This window comes from Oncorhynchus mykiss, chromosome 2, assembly GCF_057628025.1.
Source record: "Oncorhynchus mykiss isolate SJ-2025 chromosome 2, ASM5762802v1, whole genome shotgun sequence".
Classification (NCBI taxonomy): domain Eukaryota; kingdom Metazoa; phylum Chordata; class Actinopteri; order Salmoniformes; family Salmonidae; genus Oncorhynchus; species Oncorhynchus mykiss.
The window spans coordinates 13,001,697-13,027,846 of NC_143023.1; the positions used below are offsets into that span (position 1 = coordinate 13,001,697).

The window sequence follows — 26,150 nt, forward strand, 5'->3', positions numbered from 1 at the left end:
AGGTTTAAAGGTCTGTCTGTCTGTCTCTCTGGATACCCTGGTCTGAGAGGACCTGCAGGTTTAAAGGTCTGTGTCTGTCTGTCTGTCTCTATATCTCTATCTATATACCCTGGTCTGAGACGACCTGCAGGTTTAAAGGTCTGTCTGTCTGTCTGCCTGGATACCCTGGTCTGAGAGGACCTGCAGGTTTAAAGGTCTGTCTGTCTGTCTCTATATCTCTCTCTATCTATATACCTAGGTCTCAAATCAAATAAAATCAAATTTTATTTGTCACATACACATGGTTAGCAGATGTTAATGCGAGTGTAGCGAAATGCTTGTGCTTCTAGTTCCGACAATGCAGTAATAACAAGTAATCTAACTAACAATTCCAAAACTACTGTCTTGTACACAGTGTAAGGGGATAAAGAATATGTACATAAGGATATATGAATGAGTGATGGTACAGAGCAGCATAGGCAAGATACAGTAGATGGTATCGAGTACAGTATGTACAAATGAGATGAGTATGTAAACAAAGTGGCATAGTTTAAAGTGGCTAGTGATACATGTATTACATAAGGATACAGTCGATGATATAGAGTACAGTATATACGTATGCATATGAGATGAATAATGTAGGGTAAGTAACATTATATAAGGTAGCATTGTTTAAAGTGGCTAGTGATATATTTACATAATTTCCCATCAATTCCCATTATTAAAGTGGCTGGAGTTGAGTCAGTGTCAGTGTGTTGGCAGCAGCCACTCAGTGTTAGTGGTGGCTGTTTAACAGTCTGATGGCCTTGAGATAGAAGCTGTTTTTCAGTCTCTCGGTCCCAGCTTTGATGCACCTGTACTGACCTCGCCTTCTGGATGATAGCGGGGTGAACAGGCAGTGGCTCGGGTGGTTGATGTCCTTGATGATCTTTATGGCCTTCCTGTGACATCGGGTGGTGTAGGTGTCCTGGAGGGCAGGTAGTTTGCCCCCGGTGATGCGTTGTGCAGACCTCACTACCCTCTGGAGAGCCTTACGGTTGAGGGCGGTGCAGTTGCCATACCAGGCGGTGATACAGCCCGCCAGGATGCTCTCGATTGTGCATCTGTAGAAGTTTGTGAGTGCTTTTGGTGACAAGCCGAATTTCTTCAGCCTCCTGAGGTTGAAGAGGCGCTGCTGCGCCTTCTTCACGATGCTGTCTGTGTGAGTGGACCAATTCAGTTTGTCTGTGATGTGTATGCCGAGGAACTTAAAACTTGCTACCCCCTCCATTACTGTTCCATCGATGTGGATAGGGGGGTGTTCCCTCTGCTGTTTCCTGAAGTCCACAATCATCTCCTTAGTTTTGTTGACGTTGAGTGTGAGGTTATTTTCCTGACACCACACTCCGAGGGCCCTCACCTCCTCCCTGTAGGCCGTCTCGTCGTTGTTGGTAATCAAGCCTACCACTGTTGTGTCGTCCGCAAACTTGATGATTGAGTTGGAGGCGTGCGTGGCCACGCAGTCGTGGGTGAACAGGGAGTACAGGAGAGGGCTCAGAACGCACCCTTGTGGGGCCCCAGTGTTGAGGATCAGCGGGGAGGAGATGTTGTTGCCTACCCTCACCACCTGGGGGCGGCCCGTCAGGAAGTCCAGTACCCAGTTGCACAGGGCGGGGTCGAGACCCAGGGTCTCGAGCTTGATGACGAGCTTGGAGGGTACTATGGTGTTGAATGCCGAGCTGTAGTCAATGAACAGCATTCTCACATAGGTATCCCTCTTGTCCAGATGGGTTAGGGCAGTGTGCAGTGTGGTTGAGATTGCATCGTCTGTGGACCTATTTGGGCGGTAAGCAAATTGGAGTGGGTCTAGGGTGTCAGGTAGGGTGGAGGTGATATGGTCCTTGACTAGTCTCTCAAAGCACTTCATGATGACGGATGTGAGTGCTACGGGGCGGTAGTCGTTTAGCTCAGTTACCTTAGCTTTCTTGGGAACAGGAACAATGGTGGCCCTCTTGAAGCATGTGGGAACAGCAGACTGGTATAGGGATTGATTGAATATGTCCGTAAACACACCGGCCAGTTGGTCTGCGCATGCTCTGAGGGCGCGGCTGGGGATGCCGTCTGGGCCTGCAGCCTTGCGAGGGTTAACACGTTTAAATGTCTTACTCACCTCGGCTGCAGTGAAGGAGAGACCGCATGTTTTCGTTGCAGGCCGTGTCAGTGGCACTGTATTGTCCTCAAAGCGGGCAAAAAAGTTATTTAGTCTGCCTGGGAGCAAGACATCCTGGTCCGTGACTGGGCTGGATTTCTTCCTGTAGTCCGTGATTGACTGTAGACCCTGCCACATGCCTCTTGTGTCTGAGCCGTTGAATTGAGATTCTACTTTGTCTCTGTACTGGCGCTTAGCTTGTTTGATAGCCTTGCGGAGGGAATAGCTGCACTGTTTGTATTCGGTCATGTTACCAGACACCTTGCCCTGATTAAAAGCAGTGGTTCGCGCTTTCAGTTTCACGCGAATGCTGCCATCAATCCACGGTTTCTGGTTAGGGAATGTTTTAATCGTTGCTATGGGAACGACATCTTCAACGCACGTTCTAATGAACTCGCACACCGAATCAGCGTATTCGTCAATGTTGTTATCTGACGCAATACGAAACATCTCCCAGTCCACGTGATGGAAGCAGTCTTGGAGTGTGGAGTCAGCTTGGTCGGACCAGCGTTGGACAGACCTCAGCGTGGGAGCCTCTTGTTTTAGTTTCTGTCTGTAGGCAGGGATCAACAAAATGGAGTCGTGGTCAGCTTTTCCGAAAGGGGGGCGGGGCAGGGCCTTATATGGGTCGCGGAAGTTAGAGTAACAATGATCCAAGGTCTTTCCACCCCTGGTTGCGCAATCGATATGCTGATAAAATTTAGGGAGTCTTGTTTTCAGATTAGCCTTGTTAAAATCCCCAGCTACAATGAATGCAGCCTCCGGATAAATCGTTTCCAGTTTGCAGAGAGTTAAATAAAGTTCGTTCAGAGCCATCGATGTGTCTGCTTGGGGGGGGATATATACGGCTGTGATTATAATCGAAGAGAATTCTCTTGGTAGATAATGCGGTCTACATTTGATTGTGAGGAATTCTAAATCAGGTGAACAGAAGGATTTGAGTTCCTGTATGTTTCTTTCATCACACCATGTCACGTTGGCCATGAGGCATACGCCTCCGCCCCTCTTCTTACCAGAAAGATGTTTGTTTCTGTCAGCGCGATGCGTGGAGAAACCCGTTGGCTGCACCGCTTCGGATAGAGTCTCTCCAGTGAGCCATGTTTCAGTGAAGCAAAGGACGTTACAGTCTCTGATGTCCCTCTGGAATGCTACCCTTGCTCGGATTTCATCAACCTTGTTGTCAAGAGACTGGACATTGGCAAGAAGAATGCTAGGGAGTGGTGCACGGTGTGCCCGTCTCCGGAGTCTGACCAGAAGACCGCCTCATTTCCCTCTCTTTCGGAGTCGTTTTTTTGGGTCGCTGCATAGGATCCACTCCGTTGTCCTGTTTGTAAGGCAGAACACAGGGTCCGCGTCGCGAAAAACATATTCTTGGTCGTACTGATGGTGAGTTGACGCTGATCTTATATTCAGTAGTTCTTCTCGACTGTATGTAATGAAACCTAAGATGACCTGGGGTACTAATGTAAGAAATAACACGTAAAAAAACAAAAAACTGCATAGTTTCCTAGGAACGCGAAGCGTGGCAGCCATCTCTGTCGGCGCCGGAAGTAATTTCGAAGTAACTGAGAGGACCTGCAGGTTTAAAGGTCTGTCTGTCTGTCTGTCTGGATACCCTGGTCTGAGAGGACCTGCAGGTTTAAAGGTCTGTCTGTCTGTCTGTCTCTCTGGATACCCTGGTCTGAGAGGACCTGCAGGTTTAAAGGTCTGTGTCTGTCTGTCTGTCTCTATATCTCTCTCTATCTATATACCCTGGTCTGAGACGACCTGCAGGTTTAAAGGTCTGTCTGTCTGTCTGCCTGGATACCCTGGTCTGAGAGGACCTGCAGGTTTAAAGGTCTGTGTGTCTGTCTCTATCTATATACCCTGGTCTGAGAGGACCTGCATGTTTAATGGTCTGTCTTTCTGTCTGTGTGTCTGGATACCCTGATCTGAGAGGATCTGCAGGTTTAAAGGTCTGTCTGTCTGTCTGGATACCCTGGTCTGAGAGGACCTGCAGGTTTAAAGGTCTGTCTGTCTGTCTGGATACCCTGGTCTGAGAGGACCTGCAGGTCTAAAGGTCTGCCTGTCTGTCTCTCTGGATACCCTGGTGTGAGAGGACCTGCAGGTTTAAAGGTCTGTCTGTCTGTCTATCTACCCAGGTCTGAGAGGACCTGCAGGTTTAAATGTCTGTCTGGAAACCCTGGTCTGAGAGGACCTGCAGTGTAACGATTTTCTTGAGGTGAAGGAGAGGCGGACCAAAACGCAGCATGGTGGTTATTCATGGTTCTTTAATATAGACACTATACATGAATAAACTAACAAAACAAGAAATGTGAAAAAACCTAAAACAGCCCTATCTGGTGCAAACACAGAGACAGGAACAATCACCCACAAAAACCCAACACCAAACAGGCTACCTAAATATGGTTCCCAATCAGAGACAATGACTAACACCTGCCTCTGATTGAGAACCATATCAGGCCAAACATAGAAATAGACAAACTAGACATGTAACATACAATGCCCACTCAGATCACACCCTGACCAACCAAAACATAGAAACATACAAAGCAAACTATGGTCAGGGTGTGACAGTACTCCCCCCCCCCCCCCCCAAACCTGAACCTATTGGGGAGGGTCTGGGTGGGCATCTGTCCGCGGTGGCGGCTCTGGTGCTGGACGTGGCCCCCACTTCACCATAGTCTTAGTCCACCACCTTGTCTGCTTCCGTGGCCTCCTAACCACGGTGACCCTATTAAATGACCCCACTGGACTGAGGGGCAGCTCGGGACAGAGGGGCAGCTGCTCGGGACAGAGGGGCAGCTGCTCGGGACAGAGGGGCTCTGGCGCCTCTGGGCTGAGGGGCTCTGGCGCCTCTGGGCTGAGGGGCTCTGGCACCTCTGGGCTGAGGGGCTCTGGCACCTCTGGGCTGACTGACGGCACTGGCGGCTCCTTGCAGACTGGCGGCACTGGCGGCTCCTTGCAGACTGGCGGCACTGGCGGCTCCTTGCAGACTGGCGGCACTGGCGGCTGCTTGCAGACTGGCGGCACTGGCGGCTGCTTGCAGACTGGCGGCACTGGCGGCGCTGGGCAGACGGGTGGCTCAGATGGCGCTGGGCAGACGGGAAGCTCCGGTAACGCTGGAGAGGAAGGCTCTTGCAGCGCTGGACTGAGGAGCTCTGGCGCCTCTGGAATGAGGGGCTCTAGCGCCTCTGGAATGAGGGGCGGGAGCTCTGGCAGCGCCGAACAGGCGGGAGACTCCGGCTGCGCTGGAGAGGAGGAAGTCTCCGGCAGCGCTGGAGAGGAGGAAGGCTCCGGCAGCGCCGGAGAGGCGGGAGACTTCGGCAGCGCTGGAGAGGCGAGGCGCACTGTAGGCCTGATACGTGGTGCTGGCACTGGTGGTACAGGGCCGAGGACACGCACAGGAAGCCTGGTGCGGGGAGCTGCCACCAGAGAGCTGGTGTGTGGAGGTGGCACTGGATGGACCGGACCGTGAAGGCGTACTGGAGATCTTGAGAGCAGGGCTGGCACCAACCGCCCTGGCTGGATCTTCACCCTAGCCCGGCAGATGTGGGAAGCTGGGATGTAGCGCACCGGGCTAAGCACGCGTACTGGGGACACCGTGCGAACCACCGCATAACACGGGCGTGTTGCTGGTCAGGCACCGCCACGGTTAGCACTGCTAGGAGCACTGTAGTGCTGAGATGGCACAGGACGTGCAAGGCTAGGGAGATGCACAGGAGGCCTGGTGCGTGAGGCTGGCACAGTCTTCACCAGACAACTAGCACGCACCTCAGGATGAGTATGGAGAGCTGACCCAGGTGCCATTAAATCCCTGACACGCGCCGTCGGGCGAATGTCGTGCCTCATGCACCAAACCAGCAACTCCCTCATATCTCTCTCCTCCAATTTCCCCATTAACTCCTTCACAGTCTCTGCTTCGCTCACCTCCAACACCAGCTCTGGTTCTGAGCTCCTCCTTGGCTCCTCAGGATAAACAGGGGGAGTTGGCTCAGGTCTGACTCCTGACTCTGCCACACTCTCCCTTTGCCCCCCCCCAAGACATTTTTGGGGCTGACTCTCGGGCTTCCATCCGCGCCGCCGTGCTTGTCTCTCCAACTCCATTCTCCTATACCCCTCTTCGCACTGCTCCAGCGAATCCCAGGCGGGCTCCGGCACTCTCCCTGGGTCGACCGCCCACCTGTCTATTTCCTCCCAAGTTGTATACTCCAGACTTCGTAGCTCCTGCTGCCGCTGCCTGTCACCACGCCGCTTGGTCCTGTTGTGGTGGGTGATTCTGTAACGGTTTTCTTGAGGTGAAGGAGAGGCGGACCAAAACGCAGTGTGGTGGTTATTCATGGTTCTTTAATATAGACACTATACATGAATAAACTAACAAAACAAGAAATGTGAAAAAACCTAAAACAGCCCTATCTGGTGCAAACACAGAGACAGGAACAATCACCCACAAAAACCCAACACCAAACAGGCTACCTAAATATGGTTCCCAATCAGAGACAATGACTAACACCTGCCTCTGATTGAGAACCATATCAAGCCAAACATACAAATAGACAAACTAGACATGTAACATACAATGCCCACTCAGATCACACCCTGACCAACCAAAACATAGAAACATACAAAGCAAACTATGGTCAGGGTGTGACATGCAGGTTTAAAGGTCTGTCTGTCTGTCTGTCTGTCTGTCTGTCTGTCTGTCTGGATACCCTGGTCTGAGAGGACCTGCAGGTTTAATGGTCTGTCTGTCTGTCTGGATACCCTGGTCTGAGAGGACCTTTCGGCAAATCTGACCACGACTCAATTTTGTTGCTCCCAGCCTATAAACTAAAAAAGGAAATGCCCATGCTCAGGTCTGTTCAACGCTGGTCCGACGAAATCTGATTCCACGCTTCAAGATTGCTTTTATTATGTGGACTGGGATATGTTCCGGATAGCCTCAGACAACAACATTGATGTATATGCTGATTCGGTGAGCGAGTTTATTAGCAAGTGCATCGGTGATGATGTACCCACGGTGACTATTAAAACCTTCCCCAACCAGAAACCGTGGATTGATGGCAGCATTCACGCAAAACTGAAAGCGCAAACCACTGCTTTTAATCATGGCAAGGCGACCGGAAACATGACCAAATACAAACAGTGTAGCTATTCCCTCCGCAAGGCAATCAAACAAGCTAAGCGCCAGTATAGAGACAAAGTGGAGTCGCAATGCAATGGCTTAGACATGAGACATATGTGGCAGGGTCTACAGTCAATCATGGATGACAAAAAGAAAACCAGCCCCGGACACCGACGTCTTGCTCCCAGACAAACTAAACAACTTCTTTGCTCGCTTTGAGGAAAATACAGTGCCACTGACAAGGCCCACTACCAAAACCTGCATGCTTTTCTTCACCGCAGCCAATGTGAGTAAAGCATTTAAACGTGTTAACCCCTGCAAGGCTGCTGGCCCAGATGGCATCCCTAGCCGTGTCCTCAGAGCATGCGCAGACCAGCTGGCCGGTGTGTTTACGGACATATTCAATCAATCCTTATCCCAGTCTGCTGTTCCCACATGCTTCAAGAGGGCCACCATTATTCCTGTTCCCAAGAAAGTGAAGGTAACTGAGCTAAATTACTATCGCCCCGTAGCACTCACTTCCGTCATCATGAAGTGCTTTGAGAGACTAGTCAAGAATCATATCACCTCCACCCTACCTGACACCCTAGACCTACTTCAATTTGCTTACCACCCCAATAGATCCACAGACGACGCAATCACACTGCACACTGCCCTAACCCATCTGGACAAGAGGAATACCTATGTAAGAATGCTGTTCACCCAGGGTCTCGACCCCGCCCGACTTTCTGACGGGCCTCCCCCAGGGGGTTAGGGTAGGAAACAACATCTCCACCCCGCTGATCCTCAACACTTGGTAACCACAACGGTGCGTTCTCAGCCCTCTCCTGTACTCCCTGTTCACCCATGACTGCGTGGCCATACACACCTCTGACTCAATCATCAAGTTTGCAGACGACAGTGGTAGGCTTGATTACCAACAAGATGAGACGGCCTACAGGGAGGAGGTGAGGGCCCTCGGATTGTGGTGTCAGGAAAATAACCTCACACTCAACGTCCACAAAACAAAGGAGATGATTGTGGACTTTAGGAAACAGCAGAGGGAGCACCCCCCTATCCACATCGACGGGACAGTAGTGGAGAAGGTGGAGTTTTAAGTTCCTCGGCGTACACATCACAGACAAACTGAATTGGTCCACCCACACAGACAGCGTGGTGAAGAAGGCGCAACAGCATGGCTGCTGCCAACATACTGACTCAAATCTATAGCCACTTTAATAATTAAAAATTGGATGTAATAAATGTATCACTAGTCACTTTAAACAATGCCACTTAATATAATGTTTACATACCCTACATTACTCATCTCAAATGTATATACTGTACTCTATTCCATCTACTGCATCTTGCCTATGCCGTTTGGCCATCGCCCATCCATATATTTATATGACATATTCTTATTCATTCCCTTACACTTGTGTGCATAAGGTAGTTATTGTGAAATTGTTGGATTACTTGTTAGATATTACTGCACGGTCGGAACTAGAAGCACAAGCCACTAACCGTCTCTGTCTCTCTGTCTCTCTGTCTCTCTCTCTCTCTCTCTCTCTCTCTCTCTCTCATAGGGCATCAGGGGATTCACAGGGCTGAAGGGTGATGTCGGCCTGCCAGGTGATCGCGGTGATGATGTAAGTTGACCTTAGATTAAAGAGTTCAGCACTGTCCACTGCCACCTCTGCCATCTCCGTATGGTATAAGTTGCCTAGCCTAGCATAGCTAATACCTGTTTGCTCATTCATACTCCTTCCTTATTGATTCCACAGAACGACCAGCCAGGTCGGGGAGGACCCCAGGGGCCAAAAGGATACCCTGGTCTCACAGGAGAGAATGTAAGTTCCACAACAACATTGAGTTCACAGTAAATATTACAGAACCACAGCTCTGAATACATAGTTAACATATTTTTCGACTTTTATTATGACCTATGCTGTATGAATATGTTAAGTAGTACCTACTAAGTACCAACGAAAATCTGCTATCTGACTCATGGCTTCGTGTCCTTCCCTACAGGGATCACCAGGCCCAGTGGGCCATCCTGGGGCAGACGTGAGTAACTCTTAAATAATGGAGCAATTGTGGGTGATGGGAAGGAGCCAAAGTCCAACACACTTTTCATCACTGTGTGTGTGTAATGGGGGAGTGCAGGGATAAGAGTTGAGACTTGGATTGGGTTGGGACTTGGAGCTCGTAGGGATGGACGAGTGTAGGGTGGGCTGGTTTGAGGAGGTTGGTTAGAGGTAAAAAAGTGACCTCTGTTCCTCAGTCACAGTGTATTAAACTTTGTCATCGTGATTTGTGTCAAACAGGTCAGCAGTCAACACTGGTTACACTGAATGACAACTGTGTATATTTCACTCCCGTACATAACAGTCACAGACACACACACACATGTATGCACGCACACACACACACACACACACATGTACGTACGTACGTATGCACACACACACACACAAACACACACACACACACACACACACACACACACACACACACGTACATACGTATGCACGCACACACACATGTATGCACGCACGCACACACACACACACATGCACGCATGCACGCACGCACGCACACACGCACACGCATGTACGTACGCACGCACGCACACACACACATGTACACACGTACGCACGCACACACATATATATATATATATGGAAATGGACAGTCACAAGATTCTCCTAAATCTCCCTGTAATGCATTTATCTTCCTGTCTCAGGAATGTGAGATCCTGGAGGTCATTCAGAAACTCTGCTGTAAGTATATCGAGTGCTCAAAATTCAGTCATACTGGTTATTTTCCAGATGAACATTGTGCTGTGCCGAACATGTTCCTTTAGTGAAACATAAGTTTACTCAACATAGATTTAGAAGATGTATCAGTGAGCCTGAACACAGTCCCAACCTCTACTGTTAGAAATGTACCCTGCACTAGTCATCTAAACATGTCTCCTTTAAAGATGACTAATACACAGTTTATCTTCCTAGCTAAACAGTTCATTTGAAGCATAATTTATCCTGGGTTGAGTTTGGGACAAACTTTGTGAAAGAGATGCAAACGAACACACACGCAATCACTTAAACACACACACGCAGGCAGGAAGGCACACACACACTCTCGAACACACTCACCTACATACACACAGGCAATCACTTAAACACACACACGCAGGCAGGAAGGCACACACACACACTCAAACACACTCACTTACTCACACAAATGCAATCACTTAAACACACACACGCAATCACTTAAACACACACACGCAGGCAGGCACGCACACACACTCGAACACACTCACTTACACAAACACACGCAAACACTTAAACACACACACGCAGGCACGCACACACACTCGAACACACTCACCTACACACACACAGGCAATCACTTAAACACACACACGCAGGCAGGAAGGCACACACACACTCTCGAACACACTCACCTACACACACACAGGCAATCACTTAAACACACACACGCAGGCAGGAAGGCACACACACACACTCGAACACACTCACCTACATACACATATGCAATCACTTAAACACACACACGCAATCACTTAAACACACACATGCAGGCAGGAAGGCACGCACACACACACACACGAACACACTCACTTACTCACACAAATGCAATCACTTAAACACACACACGCAATCACTTAAACACACACACGAAGGCAGGCAGGAGCGCACACACACTCGAACACACTCACTTACACACACACACGCAATCACTTAAACACACACACGCAGGCACGCACACACACTCTAACACACTCACTTACACACTCATATGCAATCACTTAAACACACACACGCAGGCAGGCAGGCACGCATACACACTCGAACACACTCACTTACACAAACACACGCAATCACTTAAACACACACACGCAGGCATGCACACACACTCGAACACACTCACTTACACACACACACGCAATCACTTAAACACACACACGCAGGCACGCACACACACTCGAACACACTCACTTACACATACATATGCAATCACTTAAACACACACGCGCAGGCAGGCAGGCACGCACACTCGAACACACTCACTTACACACACATATGCAGGCACACACACAGACTCAGGGACACACGAATTGTGGCGGCAGCTGTGGATGTAATGTAGCTATAAGAACTCTGTAGTTCAGTGCTTGTTGTGTATGTTTGGAATGTGTGTTTAAAAAAAAAAGACAATTGCTAAAAAGCATTTACTTATACTTAAGATGATTAACTCTTAAGACAGCAACACCCCTACATCACACAATTAGCCAAATAGTACATTTTCTGCTCAAACCAAAATACAAATACAAACATTAAATACCAACTCTACATTTCAAAATGCAAAAAACCCTTTCTCTACTGTACATACACTAACTCTATCAAAGCACGGCATACCCGACTCAATACAGTATCTAATCATTCTGTCAAAACACATGTTTTCTATCCAAGAGGAACGTATAGTCAATCAGAACACAATGACTTTCAAAATACTAACAGTTAATGGCATTACAAAAACTGTATTACTTTTCATGTTTCAGTTCTACCTGCAGACATTAGACAATATGAAATCCATTGTTTTTATCATTCAGTTTCCTCTTATTGTAAACCACTCTACATTTTTTGGTTGAGTGTCGATTGTGTGCATTTTTGGCAACATACTATCTAAAAGTGAATGAGTTATCTTTACTTCATAGAATGTAAAGTAGAAAAAAATAGTAAGTGACAGAATTGCTGCAGTAAAAGCTTTATTAGCAACATGAAATTACTACCAGTGATCAACAACACATCCAACATACATGACCTTTGGTTCAACAACACATCCAACATACATGGCCTTTGGTTCAACAACACATCCAACATGCATGGCCTTTGGTTCAACAACACCTCCAACATACATGACCTTTGGTTCAACAACACATCCAACATACATGGCCTTTGGTTCAACAACACCTCCAACATACATGGCCTTTGGTTCAACAACACATCCAACATACATGGCCTTTGGTTCAACAACACATCCAACATACATGGCCTTTGGTTCAACAACACATCCAACATACATGGCCTTTGGTTCAACAACACCTCCAACATACATTACCTTTGGTTCAACAACACCTCCAACATACATGACCTTTGGTTCAACAACACATCCAACATACATGGCCTTTGGTTCAACAACACCTCCAACATACATGGCCTTTGGTTCAACAACACATCCAACATACATGGCCTTTGGTTCAACAACACATCCAACATACATGGCCTTTGGTTCAACAACACCTCCAACATACATGACCTTTGGTTCAACAACACCTCCAACATACATGACCTTTGGTTCAATAACACATCCAACATACATGGCCTTTGGTTCAACAACACCTCCAACATACATGGCCTTTGGTTCAACAACACATCCAACATACATGGCCTTTGGTTCAACAACACATCCAACATACATGGCCTTTGGTTCAACAACATATCCAACATACATGGCCTTTGGTTCAACAACACATCCAACATACATGGCCTTTGGTTCAACAACACCTCCAACATACATGGCCTTTGGTTCAACAACACCTCCAACATACATGGCCTTTGGTTCAACAACACATCCAACATACATGGCCTTTGGTTCAACAACACATCCAACATACATGGCCTTTGGTTCAACAACACCTCCAACATACATGGCCTTTGGTTCAACAACACATCCAACATACATGGCCTTTGGTTCAACAACACATCCAACATACATGGCCTTTGGTTCAACAACACATCCAACATACATGGCCTTTGGTTCAACAACACCTCCAACATACATGGCCTTTGGTTCAACAACACCTCCAACATGCATGACCTTTGGTTCAACAACACATCCAACATACATGGCCTTTGGTTCAACAACACCTCCAACATACATGGCCTTTGGTTCAACAACACCTCCAACATACATGACCTTTGGTTCAACAACACATCCAACATACATGGCCTTTGGTTCAACAACACCTCCAACATGCATGGCCTTTGGTTCAACAACACCTCCAACATACATGGCCTTTGGTTCAACAGCACCTCCAACATACATGGCCTTTGGTTCAACAACACCTCCAACATACATGACCTTTGGTTCAACAACACATCCAACATACATGGCCTTTGGTTCAACAACACATCCAACATACATGGCCTTTGGTTCAACAACACCTCCAACATACATGGCCTTTGGTTCCAAATGTGTTCAAATAAAACACAATTACAGTAAAAAAGACACAGAAGGTAAAACCAGTAAAATGCCCCGTCCTGTTCTAATCTATACCATCTTCAGCATTTAGACACATGTTCTCGTCCACATCACATCTTATGTCATCTCTCGCTATGCACCTTGGATAGTAACGCTTGGCCTGCCTTATCCACCCCTGGCAGTCTTCAGCTGAGAAGTCTCTGTACCTTGGATAGAAACGCTTGGCCTGCCTTATCCACCCCTGGCAGTCTTCAGCTGAGAAGTCTCTGTACCTTGGATAGTAACGCTTGGCCTGCCTTATCCACCCCTGGCAGTCTTCAGCTGAGAAGTCTCTGTACCTTGGATAGAAACGCTTGTCATGCTTCATCCACCCCTGGCAGTCTTCAGCTGAGAAGTCTCTGCAGCCAGCATCCATTGCATCCAGGAGGGACATTTGGTCACTTCAATTTGTAATATTTTTATTTAACCTTTATTTAACTAGGCAAGTCAGTTAAGAACAAATTATTATTTACAATGACGGCCAACCAAAAGGCAAAAGGCCTCCTGCGGGGACGGGGGCTGGGATTAAAAAACACATCACGACGAGACAACACTACATAAAGAGTGCCCTAAGAACACAACATAGCAAGGCAGCAACAAAAATGTTATTGGGCACAGACAACAGCACAAAGGGCAAGGAGGTAGAGACAACAATACATCACGCAAAGCAGCCACAAACTGTCAGTAAGATTGTTCATGATTGAGTCTTTGAATGAAGATACTGTCCCGTTTGAGTGTTTGTTGCAGCTCGTTCCAGTCGCTAGTTGCAGCGAACTGAAAAGACGAGGGACCCAGGGATGTGTGTGCTTTGGGGACCTTTAACATAATGTGACTGTCAGAACGGGGGTTGTATGTGGAGGATGAGGGCTGCAGTATATATCTCAGATAGGGGGGAGTGAGGCCCAAGAGGGTTTTATGAACAAGCATCAACCAGTGGGTCTTGCGACGTGTATACAGAGATGACCAGTTTACAGAGGAATATAGAGTGCAGTGATGTGTCCTATAAGGAGCATTGGTGGCAAATCTGATGGCCGAATGGTAAAGCACATCTAGCCACTCGAGAGCACCCTTACCTGCCGATCTATAAATGATGTCTCCGTAATCTAGCATGGGTAGGATGGTCATCTGAGTCAGGGTTAGTTTGGGTGAAAGATGAGTGATTACGATAGAGGAAACCAAGTCTAGATTGAACTTTAGTCTGCAGCTTTGATATGTGCTGAGAGAAGGACAATGTACCGTCTAGCCATACTCCCAAGTACTTGTATGAGGTAACTACCTCAAGCTCTAAACCCTCAGAGGTAGTAATCACACCTGTGGGGAGACGGGCATTCTTCTTACCAAACCACATTATCTTTGTTTGGAGGTGTTCAGAACCAGGTTAATGTTGGAGAAATCTTGTTGGACACTAAGAAAGCTTTGTTGTAGATCATTTAACACCAAATCTGGGGAGGGGCCAGCTGAGTATAAGACTGTATAATCTGCATATAAATGGATGAGAGAGCTTCCTACTGCCTGAGCTATGTTGTTGATGTAAATTGAGAAGAGCGTGGGGCCTAGGATTGAGCCTTGGGGTACTTCCTTGGTGACACAGTGGCTGAGACAGCAGATTTTCTGACTTTATACACTGCACTCTTTGAGAGAGATAGTTAGTAAACCAGGCCAAAGACCCCTCAGAGACACCAATACTCCCAAGAATGGAATGGTCTACCATATCAAAGCTTTGGCCAAGTCAATAAAAATAGCATTACAACATTGCTTAGAATCAAGGGCAATGGTGGCATCATTGAGGACCTTTAATGTTACAGTGATACATCCATAACCTGAGCAGAAACCAGATTGCATACCATAGAGAATAATATAGACATCAAGAAAGTCAGTCAGTTGATTATTGACAAGTTTTTCCAACACTTTTGATAAACAGGGCAATATAGAAATATGCCTATAACAGTTAGGATCAGCTTGATCTCCCCCTTTAAATAAAGAACAAACCATGGCTGCCTTCCAAGCAAGGGGATCCTCCCCAGAAAGGTTAAAAAGGTTGGAGATAGGCTTGGCGATGATAGGGGTAGCAACCTTAAATAAGAAAGGGTCTAAACCATCTGACCTACAGTGCCTTGCGAAAGTATTCGGCCCCCTTGAACTTTGCGACCTTTTGCCACATTTCAGGCTTCAAACATAAAGATATAAAACTGTATTTTTTTGTGAAGAATCAACAACAAGTGGGACACAATCATGAAGTGGAACAGCATTTATTGGATATTTCAAACTTTTTTAACAAATCGAAAACTGAAAAATTGGGCGTGCAAAATTATTCAGCCCCTTTACTTTCAGTGCAGCAAACTCTCTCCAGAAGTTCAGTGGGGATCTCTGAATGATCCAATGTTGACCTAAATGACTAATGATGATAAATACAATCCACCTGTGTGTAATCAAGTCTCCGTATAAATGCACCTGCACTGTGATACTCTCAGAGGTCCGTTAAAAGCGCAGAGAGCATCATGAAGAACAAGGAACACACCAGGCAGGTCCGAGATACTGTTGTGAAGAAGTTTAAAGCCGGATTTGGATACAAAAAGATTTCCCAAGCTTTAAACATCCCAATGAGCACTGTGCAAGCGATAATATTGAAATGGAAGGAGTATCAGACCACTGCAAATCTACCAAGACCTGGCCGTCCCTCTAAACTTTCAGCTCATACAAGGAGAAGACTGATCAGAGATGCAGCCAAGAGGCCCATGATCACTCTGGATGAACTGCAGAGATCTACAGCTGAGGTGGGAGACTCTGTCCATAGGACAACAATCAGTCGTATATTGCACAAATCTGGCCTTTATGGAAGAGTGGCAAGAAGAAAGCCATTTCTTAAAGATATCCATAAAAAGTGTTCTTTAAAGTTTGCCACAAGCCACCTGGGAGACACACCAAACATGTGGAAGAAGGTGCTCTGGTCAGATGAAACCAAAATTGAACTTTTTGGCAACAATGCAAAATGTTATGTTTGGCGTAAAAGCAACACAGCTCATCACCCTGAACACACCATCACCACTGTCAAACATGGTGGTGGCAGCATCATGGTTTGGGCCTGCTTTTCTTCAGCAGGGACAGGGAAGATGGTTAAAATTGATTGGAAGATGGATGGAGCCAAATACAGGACCATTCTGGAAGAAAACCTGATGGAGTCTGCAAAAGACCTGAGACTGGGACGGAGATTTGTCTTCCAACAAGACAATGATCCAAAACATAAAGCAAAATCTACAATGGAATGGTTCAATAATAAACATATCCAGGTGTTAGAATGGCCAAGTCAAAGTCCAGACCTGAATCCAATCGAGAATCTGTGGAAAGAACTGAAAACTGCTGTTCACAAATGCTCTCCATCCAACCTCACTGAGCTCGAGCTGTTTTGCAAGGAGGAATGGGAAAAATGTCAGTCTCTCGATGTGATAGAGACATACCCCAAGCGACTTACAGCTGTAATCGCAGCAAAAGGTGGCGCTACAAAGTATTAACTTAAGGGGGCTGAATAATTTTGCACGCCCAGTTTTTCAGTTTTTGATTTGTTAAAAAAGTTTGAAATATCCAATAAATGTCGTTCCACTTCATGATTGTGTCCCAGTTGTTTATGTTTGAAGCCTGAAATGTGGCAAAAGGTCGCAAAGTTCAAGGGGGCCGAATACTTTCGCAAGGCACTGTAGGTGTTTTTTTTAGGTCAAGTTTCAGGAGCTTCTTTAGCACCTTTGACTCAGTGACTGCCTGCAGGGAGAAACTTTGTTGCAGGGCAGAGGAAAAAGAGGGAGAAGCATCGGGGATAGCCACATTAGAAGGGGTGGGAGATGAGGAAATGTTGGACGGGCAAGGAGGCGTGGCTGAGTCAAATAGGAATCCCGACCTAACGAAGTGGTGATTGAAGAGCTCAGCCATGTGCTTCTTGTCAGTAACAACCATATCATCAACTTTAAGGAACATGGGCAGCTGTGAGGAGGAGGGTTTATTCTCCAGGTCTTTAACCGTTTTCCAGAACTTCTTGGGGCTAGACCCACAGAGAGAGAACTGCTCCTTAAAGTAACTCACGTTGGCCTTCCGGATAGCCTGAGTGCACTTATTTCTCATTTGCTTGAATGAGTATGTGTGTTCCGAGCCGTTCACCAAATGCAATTCTTGAGGTGGAGTAACTCTGCAAGATCACGGTCATGTGGCCATTGATCATACACTTTCCACCTCCAGGCAGAAAATAATTGCTCAGTGTTTCCTCCCTCCTGTTCCCTTTCTGCTTCTGGCACCAGTTGTTTGTGGAGGTCATCTAAAAACAGAAGAAGTAGCTCAGTGTTGTAGGGACCAATCTGGCATTTCTGCAGGACCGAACCAGAGAGATTGCAGGACACATTGTGATATTTGCTCCTCTCTGACCCGGGACATCAACGGTGGCCCTTTTCCCGATGACCTTTCTTCCCCACAAACGTGTTTTTCCCAGGTTAAACCCTGCCTCGTCTACATAAATGACGTTAATTTCTGGCATACTGTGTGCAAGCATTTATAAATAAGACAAGAAAGATCCCTCATTATGGTATTGGGTAAGCTTGTATGTAAAGAAAGTGTAAGCATTTTAGAAACGTGTTAATTGACTGAATATTCTGTGAAAACAACATGAATTGTGTTATTGGTATGGTCCACAACAGACAGATGTTGTGCTAATCGTGTTTAGAGTTTTGAAAATGTGACTACAGATTGGACAAAAGGATGTTAGCGATTGTAAAAAAAAAAAAACTGTAAATGATGGGGCTGTGATTAAGATATGAATCAGGGTGGATCTTGATGTAATGTCTTTGTTTTTCTCTTGTAGCATGCTGTGGTAAGTTCCTGGACCCATACAAAGTTTTAGCGCTTAACAGTTACACATGGCATTATTTTACATCCTTGCATGACCTTCAGTTTCAATTTTCAAGATTCAATTTCACTCTGTATGCCAGTGAGAGACTCTGAGAGGCACCAAATTACATCCACAGCATGTATTATAAATAGTCACATAGATATAGAGATGTACGATCTTAATTTGAGACAGTTTGCTACAGCAAGGAAATAATCCTGCAGCAACAGGGAATGTGAATTATTATGTGGATTATAGTTAACTGGGATTTTTTTGTAGGAGTTGATACATTTTTCATTAGGGCAAATCAAGTCTGACATTCTAAAGTGTAAATTACAAACTTTAGAAGCTTTTTTAAACCTCGAACACACTACAAGTTTGCATTTCCTGCTGCGCAGGACATTTTTCAGCAACAAAAGAGTGATCAAATGAAGATCCTTCATCTGTACTATTCATATGGTGTATGATGCTCAGAATATATCATGATATTATTATAATGACAATGTAACTGGCATTCACAGTGTGTGAGTGTGGTCCGGTGAAGCTACTCTTTGTACTGGACAGTTCAGAGAGTGTTGGGCTGCAGAACTTCACCCTGGAAAAAGAGTTTATAATTCGAATCATCAACAAGATTACCAAGTTCAGCAAAGACAAGGTGGGTGAACATTTGTCCTGACTTCTCTGGGTGAGAGAGGGGCCTTAACTAAATGTTGTTTCTCTGTGTGTGTTTCTGTTTGCAGAAGGAGCTAGGATCACGAGTGGGTGTAGTTCAGTACAGCCATGACGGCACCCAGGAGCTGGTATCTATGGAGGACCCCAAGATCACCACAGTAGCACAGCTCAAAAGGTCCGACCAGATAAGAGTCAAAAGTCCAAAGTACAGCAGTTACCTGATATCAGTTGACTGACTGACTGACTAACTGTTGTGTTTGATGTCCCATACTTGCAGCTCGGTGAGAAACATGCGCTGGATTGCCGGTGGTACGTACACGGGAGAGGCGCTGGATTTCGCCCGGCAGGCATTCGGCAGCTCCCAGCTAGACCGAAAGGTGGCCATAGTCTTGACAGACGGACGGTCGGACACCCGCCGGGACGCCAAACCGCTGTCCTCCCTCTGCTCTGTGCCCAATATAAGGGTGAGGGATGTCAATGGGACTGGGCAATGGGATGGGGGAGAGTGGGCTGAAGAACATGTATAGGTTGGGGGTGAAGAGATGATGTCAGGACCAAGGGTTCATTTCATTAGACATAAAGAGAACCATCTCTCTCTCCTCCAAGTCTGCCATTTTGTGGCAAAGCCTCAGTATGTCCTCCATCTTGGCTCCTCAGGTGGTGGGCATTGGCATAGGTGACATCTTCAGACGGGCGTCCTACGCTGCCATGCTGGAGGAGATCACCTGTCTGGTCACAGCCTCACCTGGACTCTACCTGAAGATTACAGACCACGTGCAACTGCTGGAGGACTCCTTCTTCAACAACGTTACTGGCTATATCTGCCAAGGTAGACTGTGTACAGGCTAGCTCTAATTTACAATATCTGGAGCTAGCTACATCTGCTAAGGTAGTCTATGTACAGGCTAGCCCTAATTTACAATATCAGGAGCTAGCTACATGCTATGTTCCTATGCTCTCAACTAAGGTCTGGGTTGTGTTTACAGATAAGAAATGTCCTGATTACACCTGTCCAGGTAAGACTGCTCCTCTCCCTTGTTTTTATGGTCACAGTTTCCTATGTATTACAATACGTAATTTTTTTAGCATTCAGCCTAGTACTGCAATTTAAAGATTTAGTGGAATGTATGTAAATGTATCTGAACCCCAACTGCTGTTCTAAAATAGTCTACTCTTCCTCCAGCCAACTTCCAGGAAGCTACAGACATAGTCTTCATGTTGGACGGCTCCTCCAGTGTGGGCCAGGCCAACTTCTACAGAGCCAGAGAGTTTGTTGAGAACATGGCCGCCAGGCTGCTGTCACAGGACCGGGGAGGGCTGATCCGCCTGTCCGTCATGCAGTACAGCGATGGGCAGCAGCAGAGAGTGGAGGTGCCCTTCACTACTAGTGTTGAGGATGTGCTAACGGGGCTAGCAGCTACGCTCTACATGGACGGGGCCACCGACTTACCGGCTGCCCTGGCCTTCCTGACCTCCACCCTCCAGAGGGAGGGCCGCTCTGCTGTCCCCAGGAAAGTGGTGGTATTCACAGACGGCAGGTCTGTGGCCTCTGCCCGGGCTGCTATCCCCAGAGCCGCCGCCGCCGCTCTGGCAGAGAACACACAGCTGCTGGCCGTCACTGTGGGCGAGGGCTTTGACGAGGCGGGCGTGTGCCAGCTGGTGACGGGACAGGCGAACGGGTTTGATTACCGCGTCGTGGATAGTCGTGTCCACCGAGTGGCGCTGTACAGTGACCTGGCCAGACGGGTGGTCATGCAGAGCCTGGCTAGAAAGCTCTCTAAAGCTCTCTGAAGCTCTCCAAAGCTCTCAGAAGTTCTCTAAAGCTCTCTAAAGCTTTCTGAAGCTCTGTAAAGCCCTCTGAAGCCCTGTAAAGCTCTCTAAGGCTCTCTGAAGCTCTCTGAAGCTCTGTAAAGCTCTCTGGAGCCCTCTAACGCTCCTAAAGACCTCCCTACTACTGAACTGTCTATGAATTGTCCTGTTGTGCCATGTATTAGGCCATTAAGAAATTAGATAGATATGGTGCACATTTTATACTTTTGTGTTTTCCTTATGCCTTTGAGGGCCTCCTGCTTTTCATGTGAAATAAAATGAATATGTTTGTCATAAGAAGCACTTGGGTAGATGAATAAACGTTACGCTGTAAGTTTGGTGATAAGATGAACAGTTTTCTTTTGCTCAAATTTTCTGGAGGTCTTGACAAATAAAATATTGGACAAACTAACTAGCTCATTCTGAATACAATACAATCTATTCTTTTCAAATATATGCAGTGCCATTTAGTTAAAGAATTACCCAGACATGCCAATAAAATGCACTAGAGGGCAGTGTTGGAGTGTTGAGAAAAGAGGGCTGAGTAGAGGAGCTCTAACACACACTTGGAAAATACTGCTATTCTGTTCTACATAGTGATTAGTGATAGTTTGCCACGTTCGTTATAAGGATCGGACCAAGGCGCAGCGTGAATAGAGTTCCACATATTTGTAATCACCTGAAACTCACCGAAACAAAACAACAAATAACCAACCGAACCGCTACTAGTGTGCACACAGGCACCTAATTGTAGACAAGATCCCACAAACACCAAAGGGAAATGGCTACCTAAATATGATCCTCAATCAGAGACAATGATAAACAGCTGCCGCTGATTGGGAACCATATCAGGCCACCATAGACATACAAATCACCTAGACCTACAAAAACCCTAGACATACAAAAACTAGCGTACCCTCCCTAGTCACACCCTGACCTAACCAAAATATAAAGAAAACAGAGATATCTCAGGTCAGGGCAGGACATAGTTGTTGTAGAAGGACCTTTTACAGATCGGTCCAAAAAGACACTAGGCTTTCCCTTGTACTCTGTACTTATCTGAGGGTGTTGGGCTACTGGCCTCAGGATGTACCCAACTTCAGCACCATGGACAGAGTTAGAAATTCAGCTGTTTGAAATCCCAGATGCTAATCAGTGTACTCATTAATTCCCTTATGAAATAGCATGTATTTAGTATATCTGGCTCCAACTGTACTCTGAGAATAATAAGAAGCAGGGATCATGAAAACGTTTTATTTAATATAGCTATGTTTTGTTACTGTGAAAATGAATCTGTAATGAAAAAAGGGATAATGATCTCAGTGACTGTAATGATCAGTGGGTTCCTCTATCTCAGAAAGCCACTTCTGAATCTCACTGCTCTTCTTCTCTGTCTCCTCACTGCTCTTGTTCCTCAGCTCCTCACTGCTCTTCTTCTCTGTCTCCTCACTGCTCTTGTTCCTCAGCTCCTCACTGCTCTTCTTCTCTGTCTCCTCACTGCTCTTGTTCCTCAGCTCCTCTGCCACCCTATTTCCTGCTGAGAAGCGATTGACTCTCTTGGCTGTGGTCTCCAGAGAGATCACCTGTATCCTCTTCATGTCGTTCCTGCAGCGCAGCTCTTTCAGCTTCCTGTAGTAGACCCTGCAGCTGAAGCCCTCCATAAAGCCCAGGGTGATGTGTGTCTGCAGAGAGGACAGGCTGGGGTAGTACCACAAGCAGCTGGCACACTTATACAGCAGTTCCCCATTGAACTTCTCCAGGGCAGAGGAGGCTCTGAGGAAGCAGAAGTCCAGGCGGTCTGTGTACGACGGCTCCTTGGGCTCCACTGACCTACTGCCTCCCTTTCTCGCCGTGTGTCTGTAGGAGATGTCTGCTGGCTTCAGGGGAGGGCAGAGAGTGTGAGGTGTTTTGGAGCCAAGTATACTAGGGGGTTCTGCTGCTCTTAATGCCTGAGCATGAAAAGGACTCCACTGGGTACCTGGTGTTAGAGAAAGAATAGGGTCCTGCTGTCACGCTATGGCAATCCTGAATATCCATAAATATGTCATGATAGTGCTACGTTTGCCAAAAATACTTCAGAGCACTTACCCGTTCTCTTCCTTAGCCTTTCAGTGACAAAAGGTTCTCTTAAGAAAACTTGTGAGGACTTCATTTTTTACAATAGATGGATCATGGAGCCATGGTATAGAACCTAGCTAAGCAAATGGGTCAAGTGGTTTTACATATGTTCTAGAATGGATTGGAATTCCAAATTCCAAAAGCAATGATGTCATAATGATCTCTTTGTGTATGAAGATGAAGTTCAATTCATTCATGGTTCTGGAGATTAGTAATAATAATATAAAATGTTTTTAACTGTTATAGTGCTAATCATTACATAAATACATCTCAAAGCGATGCAAAGCAACAACAACAAAAAACAAGCAATTTAAAAACAATCAACATCATTAATCATCATGAGTAGATTGACATCAAGAGACTGAAGAATTATTAAAATGCTTTAGTTTAACTTATTAGGATCCCCATTAGCTAGCTACTGCACATGTAGCAGCTATTTTTCCTGGTGTCTGTCACACCCTGACCATAGTTTGCTTTGTATGTTTCTATGTTTTGTTTGCTCAGTGTGTGATCTGAGTGGGCATTCTATGTTGGATGTCTAGTTTGTCTGTTTCTGTGTTTGGGCCTGTTCTCAATCAGAGGCAGGTGTTAGTCATTGTCTCTGATTGGGAACCATATTTAGGTAGCCTGTTTTGTGTTGGGTTTGGTGGGTGGTTGTTTCCTGTCTTTGTGTTTGTTGCACCAGATAGGGCTGTTTCGGTTTTTCCACGTTTATTTTTTGTATTATGTTCATGTTGAGTTTACTTATTAAAAAACATGAACTATAACCACCCTGCATTTTGATCCGCCTCTCCTTCCCAGGAGGAAAGCCGTTACAGTGTCCACATAAATACAAATACATTACAAAGTACACAACAGAAATAGACAAGAACAACATAATATATTACATTAAATTCAAAATATTTGTTTACAAATAACATAAGAGTTTTATATAGGAAAGACACCAAGAGACAACAAAAATACTATCTACACACTATTTATATATTCATATTAATTCTTATACAGTATAGTTAAATTACAATATCTCTTTAGAAATAGGAGAGTCACTTTGATGCAAGATGTTCTCTGTATCTGTTTTTTAAAGCTGAACTTGCTTTTTGCCTGAGTAACCTCTGGTGGCAGAGCATTCCACCATGACATGGCTCTATACAAGCCTTTTGCTACACCCACAATAACATCTGCTAAGTATGTGTATGTGACCATACAGTTGATTTGATACATAACTGAGCGATACATTACATCTGTTTTTTGTTTGGATACTGTGAAAATACACCATAAAGGCAAGGCAAGGTGGGGTTTGTAAGTCTGTTTGAAGTATATGAAAAAATATTAATCAAGGGCTTAGCCATTTTCAACACATAAATGTTTTGTTAGAAGACTAGAAGAGAAGTAGTCCATTTCTCCTCAACGCTTAACCATGAAAGACTATCATGAAAGACTACCATCTGCAGAGTGGGATTCTATAATGGCATCCATCTGCAAAGTGGTATTGTATAATGGTATCCATCCAATCATAGTGATATTCTATCATGGTATCCATCTGCAGAGTGGGATTCTATAATGGTATCCATCTGCAAATAATGGTATCCATCTGCAAAGTGGTATTGTCATAGTGATATTCTATCATGATACCCATCTGCATAGTGGTATTCTATCATAGGATCCATCTGCAGAGTGGTATTCTGTCATGCTATCCATCTGCATAGTGATATTCTATCATGATACCCATCTGCATAGTGATATTCTATCATGATACCCATCTGCATAGTGGTATTCTATCATGATACCCATCTGCATAGTGATATTCTATCATGATACCCATCTGCATAGTGATATTCTATCATGATACCCATCTGCATAGTGATATTCTATCATGATACCCATCTGCATAGTGGTATTCTATCATAGGATCCATCTGCAGAGTGGTATTCTGTCATGCTATCCATCTGCATAGTGATATTCTATCATGATACCCATCTGCATAGTGATATTCTATCATGATACCCATCTGCAGAGTGGTATTCTGTCATGCTATCCATCTGCATAGTGGTATTCTGTCATGCTATCCATCTGCATAGTGATATTCTATCATGACACCCATCTGCATAGTGATATTCTATCATGATACCCATCTGCATAGTGATATTCTATCATGCTATCCATCTGCATAGTGATATTCTATCATGATACCCATCTGCAGAGTGGTATTCTATCATGATACCCATCTGCATAGTGGTATTCTATCATGATACTCATCTGCATAGTGATATTCTATCATGCTATCCATCTGCATAGTGATATTCTATCATGATACCCATCTGCATAGTGATATTCTATCATGATACCCATCTGCATAGTGGTATTCTATCATGATACCCATCTGCATAGTGGTATTCTATCATGATACCCATCTGCATAGTGGTATTCTATCATGATACCCATCTGCATAGTGATATTCTATCATGATACCCATCTGCATAGTGATATTCTATCATGATACCCATCTGCATAGTGGTATTCTATCATGATACCCATCTGCATAGTGATATTCTATCATGATACCCATCTGCATAGTGGTATTCTATCATGATACCCATCTGCATAGTGATATTCTATCATGCTACCCATCTGCATAGTGGTATTCTATCATGCTACCCATCTGCAGAGTGGTATTCTGTCATGCTATCCATCTGCATAGTGATATTCTATCATGCTATCCATCTGCATAGTGATATTCTATCATGATACCCATCTGCACAGTGATATTCTATCATGATACCCATCTGCATAGTGATATTCTATCATGCTATCCATCTGCATAGTGATATTCTATCATGATACCCATCTGCATAGTGGTATTCTATCATGATACCAATCTGCATAGTGGTATTCTATCATGATACCCATCTGCATAGTGATATTCTATCATGCTATCCATCTGCATAGTGATATTCTATCATGATACCCATCTGCATAGTGATATTCTATCATGATACCCATCTGCATAGTGGTATTCTATCATGATACCCATCTGCATAGTGGTATTCTATCATGATACCCATCTGCATAGTGGTATTCTATCATGA

At 45.5% G+C, this 26,150-nt stretch overlaps 1 protein-coding gene across 2 annotated transcripts in view; it reads left to right on the forward strand.

The window, feature by feature from the left end:
* LOC149984848 (collagen alpha-1(VI) chain-like) overlaps positions 1 to 21,358 on the forward strand; it is a 45,702-nt gene extending 24,344 nt beyond the window's left edge. The window contains exons 25-34 of one of the 2 annotated variants that reach the window (XM_090189098.1): positions 8,858 to 8,920; positions 9,056 to 9,121; positions 9,303 to 9,338; positions 10,018 to 10,054; positions 18,987 to 19,120; positions 19,206 to 19,312; positions 19,415 to 19,601; positions 19,795 to 19,966; positions 20,124 to 20,153; positions 20,321 to 21,358. In XM_090189098.1, coding sequence (XP_090045224.1) covers positions 8,858 to 8,920; positions 9,056 to 9,121; positions 9,303 to 9,338; positions 10,018 to 10,054; positions 18,987 to 19,120; positions 19,206 to 19,312; positions 19,415 to 19,601; positions 19,795 to 19,966; positions 20,124 to 20,153; positions 20,321 to 20,928 — 1,440 coding nt within the window. In that variant the 3' untranslated portion in view covers positions 20,929 to 21,358. Of the gene's footprint in view, positions 1 to 8,857; positions 8,921 to 9,055; positions 9,122 to 9,302; positions 9,339 to 10,017; positions 11,670 to 18,986; positions 19,121 to 19,205; positions 19,313 to 19,414; positions 19,602 to 19,794; positions 19,967 to 20,123; positions 20,154 to 20,320 lie in introns of those variants that run through there. The other variant, XM_090189095.1, reaches the window with a different exon arrangement.
* The last annotated feature ends 4,792 nt before the right edge of the window (positions 21,359 to 26,150 follow it).